Below are 19,549 nucleotides of genomic sequence, written 5' to 3' on the forward strand. Positions count from 1 at the left end.
AGCTGCGTACCCCCTCTAGCACGAGGGTCAGCGCACTCTCAAATGTTTTTTTGCCATCATTGTAAGCCTGCCACACACACTATACGATACATTTTATTAAACATAAGAATGAGTGTGAGTTTTAGTCACAACCTGGCTTGTTGGAAGTGACAAAGAGCTCTTATAGGACCAGTGCACAAATAATAATAATAATAATCAATCATTTTGATATTTATCTAACCATCTTACATATAAAACCTTATTTGTTCATTGAAAATTGTGAATAACTCACCACAGGTTAATGAGAAGGGTCTGCTTGAAAGGATGCACATAACTCTGCAATGTTGTGTTGTTTTGGAGAGAGTCTCAGTCTTAAATCATTTTCCACACACAGTCTGTGCCTCTATTTAGTTTTCATGCTAGTGAGGGCCGAGAATCCACTCTCGCATAGGTACGTGGTTGCAATGGCCATCAGTGTCTTAACAGCGTGATTTTCCAAGGCAGGATACTCTGAGCGTAGTCCAATCCAGAAATCTGGCAGTGGCTTCTGATTTAAATGACATTTTCACAGAACCGCATGTTGCAATTTCGATGAGGCTCTCTTGTTCAGATATCTGTAAGTGGACTGGAGGCAGGGCATGAAAGGGATAACGAATCCAGTTGTTTGGGTCATCCGGTTTGGGAAAGTACCTGCGTAATTGTGCACCCAACTCACTCAGGTGCTTCGCTGTATCACATTTGACATTGTCCGTAAGCTTGAGTTCATTTGCACACAAAGTCATACAATGATGGAAAGACCCGTGTGTTGTCCTTGTTAATGCAGACAGAGAAGAGCTCCAACTTCTTATTCATAGCTTCAATTTTGTCCCGCACATTGAATATAGTTGCGGAGAGTCACTGTAATCCCAATATTCAGATCATTCAGGCGAGGAAAAACATCACTCGGATAGGCCAGTCGTGTGAGAAACTCGTTATCGGTCAAGCGGTTAGACAAGTGGAAATGATGGTCAGTAAAGAACTTTAAGCTCGTCTCTACATGTAAAAAAATGTGTCAGTACTTTGCCCCTTGATAACCAGCGCACTTCTGTATGTTGTAAAAGTGTTACATGGTCGCTACCCATATCATTGCATAGTGCAGAAAATACACGAGAGTTCAGGGGCCTTGCTTTAACAAAGTTAACCATTTTCACTGTAGTGTCCGAAACGTCTTTCAAGCTGTCAGGCATTCCCTTGGCAGCAAGAGCCTCTCGGTGGATGCTGCAGTGTACCCAAGTGGCGTCGGGAGCAACTGCTTGCACGCGCGTTACCACTCCACTATGTCTCCCTGTTATGGCTTTTGTGCCATCAGTACAGATACCAACATGAGCTGCAGCTACGTTTGGCTACATACGGACCGTTAGTGGAATTCCCGCGAGAGAGTAACCGTTAATGTGATTGGATGTTTAATTATTTGACTAGGATACTTGTATTTGACGTTGTTGTTATTTCGCTGAACACTGGATGGTTTAATTGTATTTTTGGCAGTGAAATGAGGCTACTCAGGCGAGGGGGAAAAAAACTCACTGAAAATGTGAAGAAAGAAAATGTGTATTTGACGTACCCCCGACGACATTGTGTGTACCCCAATTTTGGAATACCTGTCTTAAAGTAATGATGGACTGTCGTTTCTCTTTTGAGTATTTGAGCTGTTCTTGCAGCTGGAAACAACAGATTTTTTTATGAAATATCTACATAGGCGTACAGAGGCCCATTATCAGCAACCATCACTCCTGTGTTCCGATGGCACGTTGTGTTAGCCTTTTAAAATTATAAACTTGGATTAGCTAACACAACGTGCCGTTGGAACACAGGACGCTCATTTGGGTTATTCTGGGCGCTCGTTTGGGTGCTCGTTTGGGATATTCTGTCTTTTTGGGCGCTCGTTTGGGATATTCTGTCTTTTTGGGCGCTCGTTTGGGATATTCTGTGCGTGTTGCTTGTCCTTGTTCCTGGATTTAAGTCTCCTGGCCTTCACATGGCCATTTATGATTCACCAAAGGATGGGTTTATGTTCATCTCTATATTGTCCACTGGCTGTGTCCCCTAGAAAAGGTTGAGTGTCCGTGGTTTCCTTTCAGCATGTCTGTGAATTATGTAAGCCAGCTGTGTGACCGAGTCAAAGAGCAGGGAACATGAGTCACCTCATGGGAGAACAGTAATACTGATGAAACACCTCGCAAGCCCTCCTCATCCATTTTAAGCTTTTCATCAGTGTTTTGGCTTGAGGGAGTTATGGTAGAGCTGACTTAAGACAGGAACTTCGGAAGATGACTACACTGTTTTTAAACGTTTTGCACAATGATTTATTAATTTACCCTCATGATTAAAAGCCATTAATGACCTAATTTGAAGTGAAATAATCTCTGATCTTTTTACAAAGTGTCAGGGCATTGGCTGGTGCCTTTGCACTGCTTGTGTTTCTCCCAGCACCATTTCAGTGTTGCGGGCCCTTTTTCCTAGCTATAATTATTTTCCCCAGCCCAAGATAATTAGTCACCTATTGGTTTGAATGGAAAGTTTGGGTGTTGGAAGCCCAGGAAATGTAGGGAAACCCAGGTTAATAATTAACCCTAGACTTGTGGAAAAACTGTACATCACCAGCCAGAGAAAAGTACTCGATGACATTGCACCTTTCCTCGTACTGCACAGTATACAGGAAGTCAAACCCAGGGCATCCAAACAAGGCCCATTCTAATCAGGGCCCGACCTAACCAGGGCCCGTTCTAACCAGGGCCCTATGTCTGGACCGTGATTTTCTACGGCTAAATGCATGGCAGTGAGGTCAGTCCCTCCCACACAATACCCCATTCAGTGCCCAGTGTCAGTAACCTCTTTATGTAGCACTAGGTACGGGTGCCTCTACGGTTTCCTCCTCGGGAGCGTTCCTCCGGTCAGATGAGCCTCGGATCCTCGCCTCCTGTGAAACACGAGCTTATAATTTTGAGCTCATAATTTCCACTCTGTCTGCGTGTCATGCATTTGGTTTGAAATGAAAAATACACACAGCCAACAGCGCCTTGGTCTGTCGTGGATAGAAATACAGGTTCTGGTGACACACTGAAAGCTCACAGAATCCTTTTTTAGACCCAACTGGATGTAGGATGTTGTGCCCTTATTGCACATTCCCACAAAATCCAATTTAACTGAGAAATATAGTTCACTCTGTAGAAACATCAAAGACAGTTTATCTACTAAGCATTAGCGTTTGTCTCACAGTATAATACATAGTAAAGCAGTGTGATGGTCTACATTTCCTAAGGGAAATCTTTTCAGCCATAATCTCCTTTATTTTCAGACCTGAGCTAACCTGAAGTCTATGCAACACAGTTTGTTTTGTCAGCACTTTTAAAATGAACATAGATATTGAGTTTACGAAGGGTGTGTCTTTGATTGCATCATGCACATACACTACCGTTCAAAAGTTTGGGGTCACTTAGAAATGTCCTTGTTTTCCATAAAAACATGCATGAAATTAGTTGCAAAATGAATAAGAAATATAGTCAAGACGTTGACGAGGTTATAAATAATGATTTTTAATTGAAATAATAATTGTGTCCTTCAAATTTTGCTTTCGTCAAAGAATCCTCCATTTGCAGCAATTATAGCCTTGCAGACCTTTGGCGTTCTAGTTGTCAATTTGTTGAGGTAATCTGAAGAGATTTCACCCCATGCTTCCTGAAGCACCTCCCACAAGTTGGATTGACTTGACGGTCAAGCTGCTCCCACAACAGCTCAATAGGGTTGAGATCCGGTGACTGTGCTGGCCACTATTATAGACAGAATACAAGCTGACTGCTTCTTCCCTAAATAGTTATTGAATAGTTTGGAGCTGTGCTTTGGGTCATTGTCCTGTTGTAGAGGGAAATTGGCTCCAATTAAGCGCCGTCCACAGGCTATGGCATTGCGTTACAAAATGGAGTGATAGACTTCCTTCTTCAAGATCCCTTTTACCCTGTACAAATCTCCCAATTTGCCACCACCAAAGCACCCCAGACCATCACATTGCCTCCACCATGCTTGACAGATGGCGTCAAGCAATCCTCCAGCATCTTTTCATTTTTTCTGTATCTCACAAATGTTCTTCTTTGTGATCCGAACTCCTCAAACTTAGATTCGTCTGTCCATAACACTTTTTTCCAATCTTCCTCTGTCCAGTGTCTGTGTTCTTTTGCCCATCTTAATCTTTTATTTTTATTGGTCAGTCTGAGATATGGCTTTTTCTTTGCAACTCTGCCTAGAAGGTCAGCATCCCGGAGTCGCCTCTTTACTGTTGACGTTGAGACTGGTGTTTTGTGGGTACTATTTAATGAAGCTGCCAGTTGAGGACTTGTGAGGCGTCTGTTTCTCAAACTAGACACATTAATGTACTTGTCCTCTTGCTCAGTTGTGCACCGGCGCCTCCCACTCCTCTTTCTATTCTGGTTAGAGCCAGTTTGCGCTGTTCTGTGAAGGGAGCAGTACACAGCGTTGTACGAGATCTTCAGTTTCTTGGCAATTTCTCGCATGGAATAGCCTTCATTTCTCAGAACAAGAATAGACTGACGAGTTTCAGAGGAAAGGTCTTTGTTTCCTGGCCATTTTGAGCCTGTAATCAAACCCACAAATGCTGATGCTCCAGATAATCAACAAGTCTAAAGAAGGCCAGTTTTATTGCTTCTTTAATTAGCACAACAGTTTTCAGCTGTGCTAACATAATTGCAAAAGGGTTTTCTAATGATCAATTATCCTTTTCAAATGATAAACTTGGATTAGCTAACACAACGTACCATTGGAACACAGGAGTGATGGTTGCTGATAATGGGCCTCTGTATGCCTATGTAGTCATTCCATAAATAATCTGCCATTTCCAGCTACAATAGTCATTTACAACATTAACAATGTCTACACTGTATTTCTGATAAATCTTATGTTATTATAATGCACAATTCTTTTATTTATTTTTCTTTCAAAACAAGGACATTTGTAAGTGACCCCGAACTTTCTAATGGTAGTGTATTTACCAAGCTCTGGCTTGTTGATGTATCAAGGCCTCAGAGGCCATGTAATATGTTGGAACACATACTGATCTCTCAATCTCTCTCTCTCTCTCTCTCTCTCTCTCTCTCGCTATCCCCCCTCACTCTGTCTCCCTGCCCCTCCTCTCTCTCCCTACCGATCCTTTCTCCCTCTCTCTTCTCTCTCTCTCTCTTTTCCTCCCCCAGTCCTCCTCCTCCTCCCAGGAGCTCTTGCACCAGCTGCCCTTCCAGCCCACGGCAGATGAGCTTCATTTCCTGTTTAAACACTTCCGGAGCACAGAGAGTGTAGCGGACGAGGAGGGGCAGCCCTCACCCCCCGTGAGGCTCCGCTCCCGCAGTCTCAGGTAGACACACTCACCAATCAGATCACCAACACCCTTAAAAGGGACAGTTCACCCCAAAATAAAACATTTATAGGATGTTTTCACACCTCGAAGGTAATCACATATCAAGCAGTCCTATTTCGGAATGAGGTCATCACATTTTTCCTAATGTTCGGACAAGACGTATTTTCATTGGGAAAATGTACTTTGCTGAAATTGCTTTGACTACTTTTTTATGAAGTACAGTAACTTCTTACTTAGTGGCTTTATGTCAATCACAGTACTTCCTTTGACAAACATTTGTGTGGATTCTTATCTGTGCATAGAGGTGAAGGCTTTTCCATCGACTTTACAATACCAAGATTGTTGACTTCATCCAGGCTCTGTTTGCATAATAGTGTTTATGTTCTTACATCACGGTGTCTCCTAGTCAGTTAGTCACCCCCTCATTAAAAGACAGACGTGTCTCTGACCCATCTGGTTCTCGTGGTGGTTAGAAAGAGGCTGTTGTACAGGCGTTAGGAGTGTCTGTGAGTTCTGCTGTGCTTTGATGTGGTCAGATTTCCTGTGACGTGTACTGCGTGAACCAGCCAGCACCGAGCTGCTAAGACTGGCCCGTGCTTGCTAGTGACACAGATATATAGATATAGATATATATATAGGGCAGATTTTAGTCAACAGGCCTCAATGTTGGCACCAAAGTTTTGTGGCCATTAGATGTAGCATTTTAACTAGACAGTGCTGAGAGCAACCAGTTTCTCACAAACACGATAATATGACAACAAATGTACATACAACGGAGCCCGCTGTTGCATTTGTAAATATACAGCTGAAGTCAGAAGTTTACATACACCTTAGCCAAATAGATTTAAACTCAGTTTTTCACATTTCCTGACATTTAATCCTAGTAAAAATTCCCTGTCTTAGGTCAGTTAGGATCACCACTTTATTTGAATAATGTGAAATGTCAGAATAATAGTAGAGAGAATTGATTTATTTCAGCTTTTATTTCTTTCATCACATTCCCAGTGGGTCAGAAGTTTACATACACTCAATTAGTATTTGGTAGGATTTCCTTTAAATTGTTTAACTTGGGTCAAATGTTTTGGGTAGCCTTCCACAAACTTCCCACAATAAGTTGGGTGAATTTTGGCCCATTCCTCCTGACAGAGCTGGTGTAACTGAGTCAGGTTTGTAGGCTTCCTTGCTCGCACGCACTTTTTCAGTTCTGCCCACACATTTTCTATAGGGTTGAGGTCAGGGCCTTGTGATAGCCACTCCAATACCTTGACTTTGTTGTCCTTAAGCCATTGTGCCACAACTTTGGAAGTATGCTTGGGGTCATTGTCCATTTGGAATACCCATTTGCGACCAAGCTTTAACATCCTGACTGATGTCTTGAGATGTTGCTTCAATATATCCACATAATTTTCCTCCTGCATGATGCCATCTATTTTGTAAAGTGCACCAGTCCCTCCTGCAGCAAAGCACCCCCACAACATGATGCTGCCACTGCCGTGCTTCACGGTTGGGATGTTGTTCTTCGGCTTGCAAGCATCCCCCTTTTTCCTCCAAACATAACGATGGTCATTATGGCCAAACAGTTCAATTTTTGTCTCATCAGATCAGAGGACATTTCTCCAAAAAGTACAATCTTTGTCCCCATGTGCAGTTGCAAACCATATTCTGGGTTTTTTATGGAGGTTTTGGAGCAGTGGCTTCTTCCTTGCTGAGCGGCCTTTCAGGTTATGTCGATATATGACTCGATTTACTGTGGATATAGATACTTTTGTACCTGTTTCCTCCAGCATCTTCACAAGGTCCTTTGCTGTTGTTCTGGGATTGATTTGCACTTTTTGCACCAAAGTACGTTCATCTCTAGGAGACAGAACGCGTCTCCTTCTTGAGCGGTATGACGGCTGCGTGGTCCCATGGTGTTTATACTTGCGTACTATTGTTTGTACAGATGAATGTGGTACCTTCAGGGGTTTGGAAATTGCTCCCAAGGATGAACCAGACTTGTGGAGGTTTACCATGTTTTTCTGAGGTTCTTGGCTGATTTCTTTGGATTTTCCCATGATGTCAATCAAAGAGGCACTGAGTTTGAAGGTAGGCCTTGAAATACATTCACAGGTACACCTCCAATTGACTCAAATGATGTCAATTAGCCTATCAGAAGCTTCTAAAGTCATGACATAATATTCTGGAATTTTCCAAGCTGTTTAAAGGCACATTCAACTTAGTGTATAAACTTCTGACCCACTGGAATTGTGATACAGTGAAATAATCTGTCTGTAAACAATTGTTGGAAAAATGACTTGTGTCATGCACAAAGTAGATGTCCTAACCGACTTGCCAAAACTATAGTTTGTTAACAATACATTTGTGGCATGGTTGAAAAACGAGTTTTAATGACTCCAACCTAAGTGTATGTAAACTTCCGACTTCAACTGTATATTTTGTTGACACCAAATGTTATTCTTAAACTCTGTTTGTTGCAGTTTGAATACCAGGACTTGGCCAGCTGTTTGAGGTTGCAATTGTGGTGGGCAAGTTTGCTAACTTAGTTTAAAATAGGAAAAAGCAAAACGTGTATCCTGCAGTTTTCCGGCTCCTCTTTCAACAATTGTTTTGAAGTCCGAAATGCCCAGAGAGAAAGGCCAAAGGGAGATTATGATGGTCAAATCTTTATCCTTATTATTTTAATACATTACGTAACAAAATGAATATTTTTTTTAATGCCGTTCAGATTCATTTCAAACAAGGCAAAGGGTTATATTACACAGGTGTTCTTTGGCGTGACCTAGAAATAACTGTCTGGACAAATGTTGATATTTTTTAAAGCTGCAGTATATATCTTATTGGGCGACCCGTCCAAATGCACATAGAGATTTGAGTTATAGATCTGTCATTGTCATTGAAAGCAAGTATAAGAAGCGGTAGGTCTGTTCTATGTGTGCTATTTCTATGCTTCCCGTTAAGTTTAGTTTTTGTGTCTTTCACTTTTGGTTTTGTACACCAGCTTCAAACTGCTGAAAATGCAATATTTTGGGTCATGGAAAATATATTTCACAGCGGTTTAGATGGTACAATGATTCTCTAAACAATGACTGCTTGTTTTGTTACATGAACTTTTAGAATGTTAGCAACCAGGAAATGACGGAGGGATTTCTGCATATTGCACCTTTTAACGATTAAGGGGATCCTGATGAGACTGCCCTGATTTATTAAGGGTGAGCCCTACACTCCTGGGCACCCATGTAATCAAACCCAACTGAAGACAACAAGTGTGGTCATGACTACATAACTGTTGAACTAAACTTCGCCATAAGTTGCATTTGATATGTTTTTTTGTGCTTACTTTTGAATTTCTATTCTGTTTGAAAGTTCTAACGCTAAGATTATTCGTACTCTAATGAAGAACTGGACTGTGATTGTCTTCTCTTCTTCTAGCCCTGGTCGGACATGTGGCACCTTTGATAATGAGATTGTAATGATGAATCACGTTTACAAAGAGCGCTTTCCCAAGGTAGGTGTTATTTCCTGACTCGCCACACTGCTTTTCCTAGCACATCAATAGATTCATCATGTACACGTCTGATCTAAATACGTTCGTCTTGTTTACTTTTATATTTCACTTTGATCTGCTTCTCTACATTTTCTTACGTTACAGCCTTATTCTGAAATGGATTCAATTGTTTTTTTCCCTCATCAATCTACACACACTACTCCATAATGACAAAGCAAAAACAGGTTTTTAGAAATGTTTTGAAATAAATAAAAAAATTAATAAAAGGAAATAAACTATTTACATAAGTATTCAGACCCTTTACTCAGTACTTTGTTGAAGCACCTTTGGCAGCGATTACAGCCTCGACTCTTTTTGGGTATGACGCTGCAAGCTTGGCAGGTCTCTCCAGAGACGTTTGATCGGGTTCAAGTCTGTGCTCTGGCTGCGCCACTCAAGGACATTCAGGGACTTGTCCAGTAACCACCCCTGTTTTGTCTTGGCTTTGTGCTTAGGGTCATTGTCCTGTTGGAAGGTGAACCTTCGCCCCAGTTGGAGCACTCTGTCCTGAGCACTCTGGAGCATATTTTCATCAAGGATCTCTTCGTACTTTGCTCCGTTAATCGTTTACGTTGATCCTGACTAGTCTCCCAGGCCCTGCCGCTCATAAATATCCCCACAGCATGATGCTGCCACCACCGAGAAAGCTAAGGTAACTGAGCTAAACGACTATCGCCCTGTAGCACTCACTTCTGTCATCATGAAGTGCTTTGAGAGACTAGTCAAGGATCATATCACCTCCACCCTACCTGACACCTTAGACCCAGTCCAATTTGCTTACCACCCAAATAGGTCCACAGACAACGTAATCACATTGCACACTGCCCTAACCCATCTGGACAAAAGGAATACCTATGTAAGAATGCTGTTCATCGATTTACTGCTCAGCATTTAACACCATAGTACACTCCAAACTCGTCATTAAGCTCGAGACCCTGGGTCTCGACCCCTCCCTGTGCAACTGGGTCCTGGACTTTCTGACGGGCTGCCCCCCAGGTGGTGAGGGTAGGTAACAACATCTCCACCCGCTGATCCTCAACACAGGGGCCCCACAAGTGTGCGTTCTCAGCCCTCTTCTGCACTCCCTGTTCACCCACAACTGCGTGGCCATGCACGCCTCCAACTCAATCATCAAGTTTTCAGACGACACTGCAGTGGTAGGCTTGATTACCAACAACGACGAGACAGCCTACAGGGAGGAGGTGAGGGCCCTCAGAGTGTGGTGTCAGGAAAACAACCTCTCACTCAACGTCAACAAAACAAAGGAGATGATCGCGGACTTCAGGAAACAGCAGAGGGAGCACCCCCCTATCCACATCGACGGGACAGAAAAAAATCTAATTTCACCCAAGGCTGTAACGTAACAAAATGTGGAAAAGGGGAAGGGTTCTGAATACTTTCCGAATTCACTGTATTTGTGAAATGCACTTTAGATAAAGTTTATCATTAAATGTAATGTGATTTTCCAGGCCACAGCCCAGATGGAGGGCCGTCTGCTGGACATCCTCGCCGACTGCTCCCCAGACAGCAACCTGCCCCTGGCCGACGGCGTGCTGGGCTTCATCCAGCACCAGCTAGTGGAGCTGGCCAGAGACTGCCTAGACAAGTCCCAGATGGGCCTGGTCACCTCACGCTACTTCATAGAGCTACAGGAGAACCTGGAGAAGCTACTGCATGAGGTAGGCTGAATGTTTTTGGGATGACTAAGCTAAAGTATAATGCAATATACAGTTGAAGTCGGAAGTTTACATACACTTAGGTTGGAGACATTAAAACTCGTTTTTCAACCACTCCACAAATTTATTGTTAACAAACTATAGTTTTGGCAAGTCGGTTAGGACATCTACTTTGTGCATGACACAAGTCATTTTTCCAGCAATTGTTTACAGAGAGATTATTTCACTTATAATTCACTGTATCACAATTCCAGTGGGTCAGAAGTTTACATACACTAAGTTGAATGTGCCTTTAAACAGCTTGGAAAATTCCAGAAATGTATGTCATGGCTTTAGAGGCTTCTGATAGGCTAATTGACATAATTTGAGTCAATTTGAGGTGTACCTGTGGATGTATTTCAAGGCCTACCTTCAAACTCGGTGCGTCTTTGCTTGACATCATGGGAAAATCCAAAGAAATCAGCCAAGACCTCAGAAAAAAATGTTAAACCTCCACAAGTCTGGTTCATCCTTGGGAGCAATTTCCAAACACCTGAAGGTACCACGTTCGTCTGTACAAACAATAGTACGCAAGTATAAACACCATGGGACCACGCAGCCGTCATACCGCTCAGGAAGGAGACGCGTTCTGTCTCCTAGAGATGAACATACTTTGGTGCGAAAAGTGCAAATCAATCCCAGAACAACAGCAAAGGACCTTGTGAAGATGCTGGAAGAAACAGGTACAAAAGTATCTATATCCACAGTAAAAACGAGTCCTATATCGACATAACCTGAAAGGCCGCTCAGCAAGGAAGAAGTCACTGCTCCAAAACCGCCATAAAAAAGCCAGACTACGGTTTGCAACTGCACATGGGGACAAAGATCGTACTTTTTGGAGAAATGTCCTCTGGTCTGATGAAACAAAAATAGAACTGTTTGCCCATAATGACCATCGTTATGTTTAGAGGAAAAGAGGGAGGCTTGCAAGCCGAAGAACACCATCCCAACCGTGAAGCACGGGGGTGGCAGCATCATGTTGTGGGGGTGCTTCGCTGCAGGAGGGACTGGTCCACTTCACAAAATAGATGGCATCATGAGGTAAGAAAATGTGTATATGTGGATATATTGAAGCAACATCTCAAGACATCAGTCAGGAAGTTAATACTAAGTCGCAAATGGGTCTTCCAAATGGACAATGACCCCAAGCATACTTCCAAAGTTCTGGCAAAATAGCTTAAGGACAACAAAGTCAAGGTATTGGAGTGGCCATCACAAAGCCCTGACCTCAATCCTAAAGAACGTTTGTGGGCAGAACTGAAAAAGGGTGCGAGCAAGGAGGCCTACAAACCTGACTCAGTTACACCAGCTCTGTCAGGAGGAATGGGCCAAAATTCACCTAACTTATTGTGGGAAGCTTGTGGAAGACTACCCAAAACGTTTGACCCAAGTTAAACAATTTAAAGGTAATGCTACCAAATACTAATTGAGTGTATGTAAACTTCTGACCCACTGGGAATGTGATGAAATAAATAAAAGCTTAAATATATCATTCTCTCATTCTCTCTCTATTATTCTGACATTTCACATTCTTCAAATAAAGTGGTGATCCTAACTGACCTAAGACAGGGAATTTTTACTAGAATTAAATGTCAGGAATTGTGAAAAACTGAGTTTAAATGTATTTGGCTAAGGTGTATGTAGCTTTCCGACTTCAACTGTATGCACAAGGTAGGCTCTCATAGATTTACTCGAGTGTACTCAGAGATGGAACTTTTAGGCACTGTCAAATTGCTGTGGTCTGAGGAGCTCTGCCATTTCTATTGGCTCTCTACTGAATGAGTCAGCTAAAAGTCTGATTCAGTGTGTACGAATGTTCAATGAAAATTGCAACAGGGAGGGAGTTGGCCTGCGTTCAGATTGAGGGTGTTTTCCCTCCTCCATGATAGGTTTGTAGAGGAAATTATTGCTGCGTGTCGAGATACCCCGACTGAGTCAAATTTTGTGTTTAAAGTTTTTTCCCTCAAGATACTGCATCTTGCTAAATCACTGCTGCTTTTGGTGTATTTTCACTGACAGGTTACTGAGATGTCACTGGTATCCCACCCCCAATTTGTGAATGTGTTATTAGCCAAGGTTCACTGGATCACGTCACATGACATGTGAGACACAAAATAAATGGCCCTTCAAACCAAATGTTTTCTGCATTGTTTCCTGCAGTATTTGTCTTCTTTTTTTAGATAAATGTTTTTGCGTTGATCGCACTTTGGAAAGCCTCCAATGTCCTCAGTGTTGTATTTTTGTATTGTATTGGACTTTGACGTTTGATAGGTTCTCAAAGTGCTAGGTGTTACGGTTGTCGTAAGAACTGGACCAAGGCACAGTGTACCACATCTTTATTATAAAGTGAAACTTCAGCACAAACAAAACAATAAAGAACAAACGAAACGTGACGTTCTGGAGTGCTCACAGGCAACTACACAAAAAACAAACCCCCCAAAACACAGTGGGGAAATGGCTGCCTAAATATGATCCCCAATCAGAGACAACGAAAACAGCTGCCTCTGATTGGGAACCATACCAGGCCAACAAAGAAATAGACAACCTAGATTACCCACCCTAGTCACACCTCGACCTAACCAACATAGAGAATAAAAGGCTCACTATGGTCAGGGCGTGACACTAGGATTCTAATCTAGACTATTAGTCGGCGCTGGTGCAATTGCCATTTTACATTAGATGGATCTCTCCAGTCTTGCTTGTGATTGCGTAACTAGGGCTTATTAAGTCACTTTCCAATGCTTGACCATTGCTCTACATACAATGGCTTACCTTTATGTTCTGCTTTGTTAGAGCTTTTTGGCTGAGTTTTTCCCCGTAGTTAATGTAAACTAGGAAAGTATGGTCATTTGTTTTTTTAAATATAGGATGCATCTCAGAGTTTTTAAGAACATTGAGTCATCTTATAATGGGTCAGTTTTTGTCCCAAGGCCGAAGATGTGCTCTTTCCTAAAAAAGCACCACAGCCTGGACAGAATTACAGTGTTATGCAACCTTGTCATTGAATGTACACTTTGTTGTGCCCTCACATTAGACTGTGTTGTAGGATCCTCAGTACTCTCTGATCCCCTATCACAATCACTTTGTCAAAGCATCGAGTTAGTAGAATATTGTAAATTGGACTTTTCAAAAAGTTAATTCTCACGCCTGGATACTCAGGCTTAAAAATGCTGCAATGTAATTGTAAGTGAAATTGAGTAAGTTACGCTTACACGATTGCAGCAGTAGAAGGCACTAATATAGACAAACCAAGTACTAACAGATTACTAATGAGAAGCCGTTCAAAGAACTCTCTTTGACCCTAATCTTTGCATAAGTGAGAACAGTCACTCATTATTTTGTTACGGAAGAGCCAAAGTATCACAAGGTAATGTTTTGAAGCCAGTGTTTCATACAAATCACTGCCCTGTCATGAGTAACTATGGCATATGTCAGGCATATAACCTGTCTCTATCTGTATTGTTTTATCTTGGTCATCAGGCGTACGAGAGATCCGAGAGCGAGGAGGTGACCGTCATCATTAAGCTGGTGAAGAAGATTCTCATCATCATCTCCAGGCCAGCCAGGTTACTGGAATGTCTGGTAAGATTCACAGACTCTTTCAGGAAGTTGTGCTCCGTAAAGCAATTGCCAACCAACACAACTAATATGATACAGAACGACCAAGATACATTTTGCCCAGTCTCTATGATGTTAATTATTTTTCATAGGTTAAGTACATTGAGGTAGTGTAAAGTACTCCACCACTGAGTGTACTTGATAGCTTGTTACAGGGTTATAAAACTGTAATAACCCTGGTTTATATATACTTATCTATTTAATGTAAATGATGATAATAATAACCCATATTCCTCTTGGCTTTTCACCCCAATAGGAGTTTGACCCAGAGGAGTTCCTTCATCGTCTGGAGGCAGCCGAGGGCCACGCCAAGGTGGGCCAGGTCATCAAGACAGACATCCCGCGCTACATCATCAGCCAGCTGGGCCTCACCAGAGACCCTCTGGAAGGTACAGTACCACAGGGCTTCCTTATCCTATTAGAATCCCACAGTGGTAAAAAGAAGGATGGACCTCACAGATTTATCTAATCTAAACATTGGCTAAAGCATGACCAGCCATTGGAAGGTATCTGTAGGGTTTCCTGAGATGTTTCCGTCTTACCCTCGCAACCCCGTGGACCGGTTCGTACCAAAAACATTCTCCATTCAGGCTTCAAAGGCATCGATTTTCTCCTTAACTAGATTTAAAGGCAAGAAGGGGGAAAAAACTGGGAAAATATGCATACTTTCTTAATAAAACACAATGTTCCATTTAGGAATGCTAGTCCTGTATGTTGCGTAGGGTACAACAACAGGAAGTAGCATTAACCACTACCATGGTGGTGGGAAATGGTGTTTCATTAACTTCTTATGGCTGGGTGGCAGTATTGAGTAGCTTGGATGAATAAGGTGCCCAGAGTAAACAGCTTGCTACTCAGGCCCAGAAGCTAAGATATGCATATTATGAGTAGATTTGGATAGACAACACTCTGAAGTTTCTAAAACTGTTTGAATGATGTCTGTGAGTATAACAGAACTCATATGGCAGGCAAAAACCTGAGAAAAAATCCAACCAGGAAGTGGGAAATCTGAGGTTAGTAGTTTTTCAAGTCTTGGCCTATCCAATATAGAGTGTCTGTGGGGTCATATTGCACTTCCTAAGGCTTCCACTAGATGTCAACAGTCTTTAGAACCTTGTTTGAGGCTTCTACTGTGAAATGGGGGAGAATAAGAGCTGATTGAGTGAGAGGTCTGCCAGAAGGGCATGAGCTTCAGTCATGCGTGCGCCCGTGAGAGGTAGCTGAGTTCCATTGCATTTCTAAAGACAAAGGAATTCTCCAGTAGAAACCTTATTGAAGATTTTAATAAAAACTTCCTAAAGATTGATTCCTAAAGTTTGATTCTATACATCGTTTGAACTGTAATGGATTTTTTTTGGTTTTCGTCTGGCCTGCGTGTTGTGAATTTGGATTTGTGAACTGAAGGCGCGAACAAAAAGGAGGTATTTGGACATAAAGGATGGACTTTATCGAACAAAACAAACATTTATTGTGAAACTGGGATTCCTGGGAGTGCATTCTGATGAAGATCATCAAAGGTAAGTGAATATTTATAAAGATATTTCTGACTTCTGTTGACTCCAACATGACGGATATATGCATGGCTTGTTTTTGTGTCTGAGCGCCGTACTCAGATTATTGCATGGTGTGCTTATTTCCGTAAAGCTTTTTTGAAATCTGACACAGCGGTTGCATTAAGGAGAAGTTTATCTAAAGTTCCATGCATAACACTTGTAATTTCATCAACATTTATGATGAGTGTTTCTGTAAATTGATGTGGCTCTCTGCAAAATCACCGGATGTTTTGGAAGCAAAACATTACTGAACATAACGCGCCAATGTAAACTGAGATTTTTGGATATAAATATGAACTTTATCGAACAAAACATCAGAGGTCGACCGATTATGATTTTTCAACACTGATACTGATTATTGGAGGACCAAAAAAGCCGATACCGATTAATCGGCCGATTATTTTTTGGGGGGTTTATTTGTAATAATGACAATTACAACAATACTGAATGAACACTTATTTTAACTTAGTATAATACATCAATAAAATCTATTTAGCCTCAAATAAATAATGAAACATGTTCAATTTGGTTTAAATAATGCAAAAACAAAGTGTTGGAGAAGAAAGTAAAAGTGCAATATGTGCCATGTAAGAAAGCTAACGTTTAAGTGCCTTGCTCAGAACATGTGAACATATGAAAGCTGGTGGTTCCTTTTAACATGAGTCTTCAATATTCCCAGGTAAGAAGTTTTAGGTTGTAGTTATTATAGGAATTATAGGACTATTTCTCTCTATACGATTTGTATTTCATATACCTTTGACTATTGGATGTTCTTATAGGCACTTTAGTATTGCCAGTGTAACAGTATAGCTTCCGTCCGTCTCCTCGCTCCTACCTGGGCTCGAACCAGGAACACATCGACAACAGCCACCCTCGAAGCAGCGTTACCCATGCAGAGCAAGGGGAACAACTACTCCAAGTCTCAGAGCGAGTGACGTTTGAAATGCTATTAGCGCACCCAGCTAAGTAGCTAGCCATTTCACATCGGTTACACCAGCCTAATCTTGGGAGTTGATAGGCTTGAAGTCATAAACAGTGCAATGCTTGAAGCAATGCGAAGAGCTGCTGGCAAAACGCACGAAAGTGCTTTTTGAATGAATGCTTACGAGCCTGCTGGTGCCTACCACCACTCAGTCAGACTGCTCTATCAAATCATAGACTTAATTATAATATAATAAACACACAGAAATACGAGCCTTAGGTCATTAATATGGTCGAATCCGGAAACTATCATCTCGAAAACAAAACGTTTTTTTCTTTCAGTGAAATACAGAACCGTTCCGTATTTTATCTAACGGGTGGCATCCATAAGTCTAAATATTCCTGTTACATTGCACAACCTTCAATGTTATGTCATAATTACATAAAATTCTGGCAAATTAGTTCGCAACAAGCCAGGCGGCCCAAACTGTTGCATATACTCTGACTCTGCGTGCAATGAACTCAAGAGAAGTGACACAATTTCACCTGGTTAATATTGCCTGCTAACCTGGATTTCTTTTAGCTAAATATGCAGGTTTAAAAATATATACTTGTGTATTGATTTTAAGAAAGACATTGATGTTTATGGTTAGGCACACGTTGGAGCAATGACAGTCCTTTTTCGCGAATGCGCGCCACATCGATTATATGCAACGCAGGACAGGCTAGATAAACTAGTAATATCATCAACCATGTGTAGTTAACTAGTGATTATGATTGATTGATTGTTTTTTATAAGATAAGTTTAATACTAGCTAGCAACTTACCTTGTCTTCTTACTGCATTCGTGTAACAGGCAGGCTCCTCGTGGAGTGCAATGTAAAGCAAGTGGTTAGAGCGTTGGACTAGTTAACGTAAGGTTGCAAGATTGAATCCCTGAGCTGACAAGGTAAAAATCTGTCGTTCTGCCCCTGAACAAGGCAGTTAACTCACCGTTCCTAGGCCGTCATTGAAAATAAGAATGTGTTCTTAACTGACTTGCCTAGTTAAATAAAGGTAAAAAAAAAAAGTTTTAAATCGGCAAATTGGTGTCCAAAAATACCGATTACCGATTGTTATGAAAACTTGAAATCGGCCCTAATTAATCGGCCATTCCGATTAATCGGTCGACCTCTACAAAACATACATGTATTGTGTAACATGAAGTCCTATGAGTGTCATCTGATGAAGATCATCAAAGGTTAGTGATTCATTTTATCTCTATTTTTGCTTTTTGTGACTCCTCTCTTTGGCTGGAGAAATGGCTGTGTTTTTCTTGACTAGTTGCTGACCTAACATAATCGTTTGGTGTGCTTTCGTAGTAAAGGCTTTTTTAAATCGGACACTGTGGTGGGATTAACAACAAGTTTATCTTTAAAATGGTGTAAAATACTTGTATGTTTGAGGAATTTTAATTATGAGATTTCTGTAGTTTGAATTTGGCGCCCTGCACTTTCACTGGCTGTTGTCTATCGATCCTGTTACCAGGATTCCAGCCATAAGAAGTTAAGAAAGTATGCATATTTTCCCCGTTTTTATCCCCCTTCTCACCATTAAATCTAGTTATGGGGGAAATCAATGCATGTGAAGCCTGAATGGAGAATCTTTAGGCACAAACCGGTCAATACCAGATCAATATCGTCATCTGCCGGCCTTTGGGCTATTTCTGTTGCTCTTCCTGGTACATACCAGGGTTGTCTTCCCCTTAAGTTTCCAGGCTCAGTTCCAAACCAACCACTATCTCTTAATTTGAAGCACTATAGGTTTAGTTGGAAACCTGGCCAAGCGGCTACTTGTTGAAAAGATGCTGTGCTTAGTGATTCTCCCATATTGTCTCTGACAATGCAGTAGATCAACTTGGGATCACACTGAGTTGAAGAGCGTGACAGTGCAAGGGTCATGTTCATCAAGGCACGCAACATAAACATTTGAATGTTTTTTTTACTACAGAAAATGAGTGTCTCGTATTATCCAGGCAGTTTGTTTGGGTGTTTCCTTCTGTTTGGTGCCTGACCATGGTCTCTCTACCGCTGTTGTACCGTAGACATGGTCCATCTGGAGCAGACCAGTCCTGGGAACGGAGCGGCCTGCAGAGACACCGACGACACTGAGGTAAGGCAACCAGAAACAGTTACAAGTTCAGCCTTGATGGTTAGATCATAGTGATGGAAAGCATTGTATTAGCATAGTGTAGCAAGTACTGTGTAGGCCTATTACTAGCATGTTCCAGAATTGAGTTGGCTTGGCTTTGGATGAGATGCATAGAACAAAGCTCATGAAAGCTCTTTTAAACGTAAACATAACTGCGACAGTTACACAGCTTGTTTAGCCATTCCGGCCTGGCAAATTTGTTTGTGTTCGGGTCAAATAGCTTTGTTCATTCATTTTGTGTCTCAGAACCGGGCAGCCTGCACTCCTTCTCGCAGGAAACCACTAGAGAGCGACTTTGAGACCATCAAGCTCATCAGCAACGGGGCCTATGGGTGAGGAAGAGCTCTTATTTTAGAGCGGTCTCTGTCTTTGAGGAAATGTGAGTGTGCTCAACGGGGAAGTGAAACTGAAAGTGAATGTGTGGTGCCATACAGTTGGCTAAAATGGCAGTTTAACATTTCTTCAACAAATGTCACACCAATGTTTATGACACACTGCCCAAATGCCTGTCCAAATATTGTTAGTGCTGTGAGGACAAATTGCGACATATTATGTACATCGGTCCAATCGTCTGAGATCTCCACAGTGCCTAGGGGGTAGGGACTAGAGGTTGTTTCTGGACAGAGAT

At 41.7% G+C, this 19,549-nt stretch overlaps 1 protein-coding gene across 2 annotated transcripts in view; it reads left to right on the top strand.

Moving 5' to 3' along the window:
* The window catches only part of LOC106599001 (microtubule-associated serine/threonine-protein kinase 3), an 80,535-nt gene that overhangs the window by 41,585 nt on the left and 19,401 nt on the right, over nt 1-19,549 (top strand). For both annotated transcript variants that reach the window (XM_014190039.2, XM_014190038.2), the window contains 7 exons: nt 5,220-5,377; nt 8,810-8,885; nt 10,394-10,603; nt 14,120-14,221; nt 14,514-14,646; nt 18,815-18,882; nt 19,168-19,253. In XM_014190039.2, coding sequence (XP_014045514.2) covers nt 5,220-5,377; nt 8,810-8,885; nt 10,394-10,603; nt 14,120-14,221; nt 14,514-14,646; nt 18,815-18,882; nt 19,168-19,253 — 833 coding nt within the window. The remainder of the gene's footprint in view (nt 1-5,219; nt 5,378-8,809; nt 8,886-10,393; nt 10,604-14,119; nt 14,222-14,513; nt 14,647-18,814; nt 18,883-19,167; nt 19,254-19,549) is intronic.

Source organism: Salmo salar, chromosome ssa03 (genome assembly GCF_905237065.1).
Source record: "Salmo salar chromosome ssa03, Ssal_v3.1, whole genome shotgun sequence".
NCBI classification, from domain to species: Eukaryota; Metazoa; Chordata; class Actinopteri; order Salmoniformes; family Salmonidae; genus Salmo; species Salmo salar.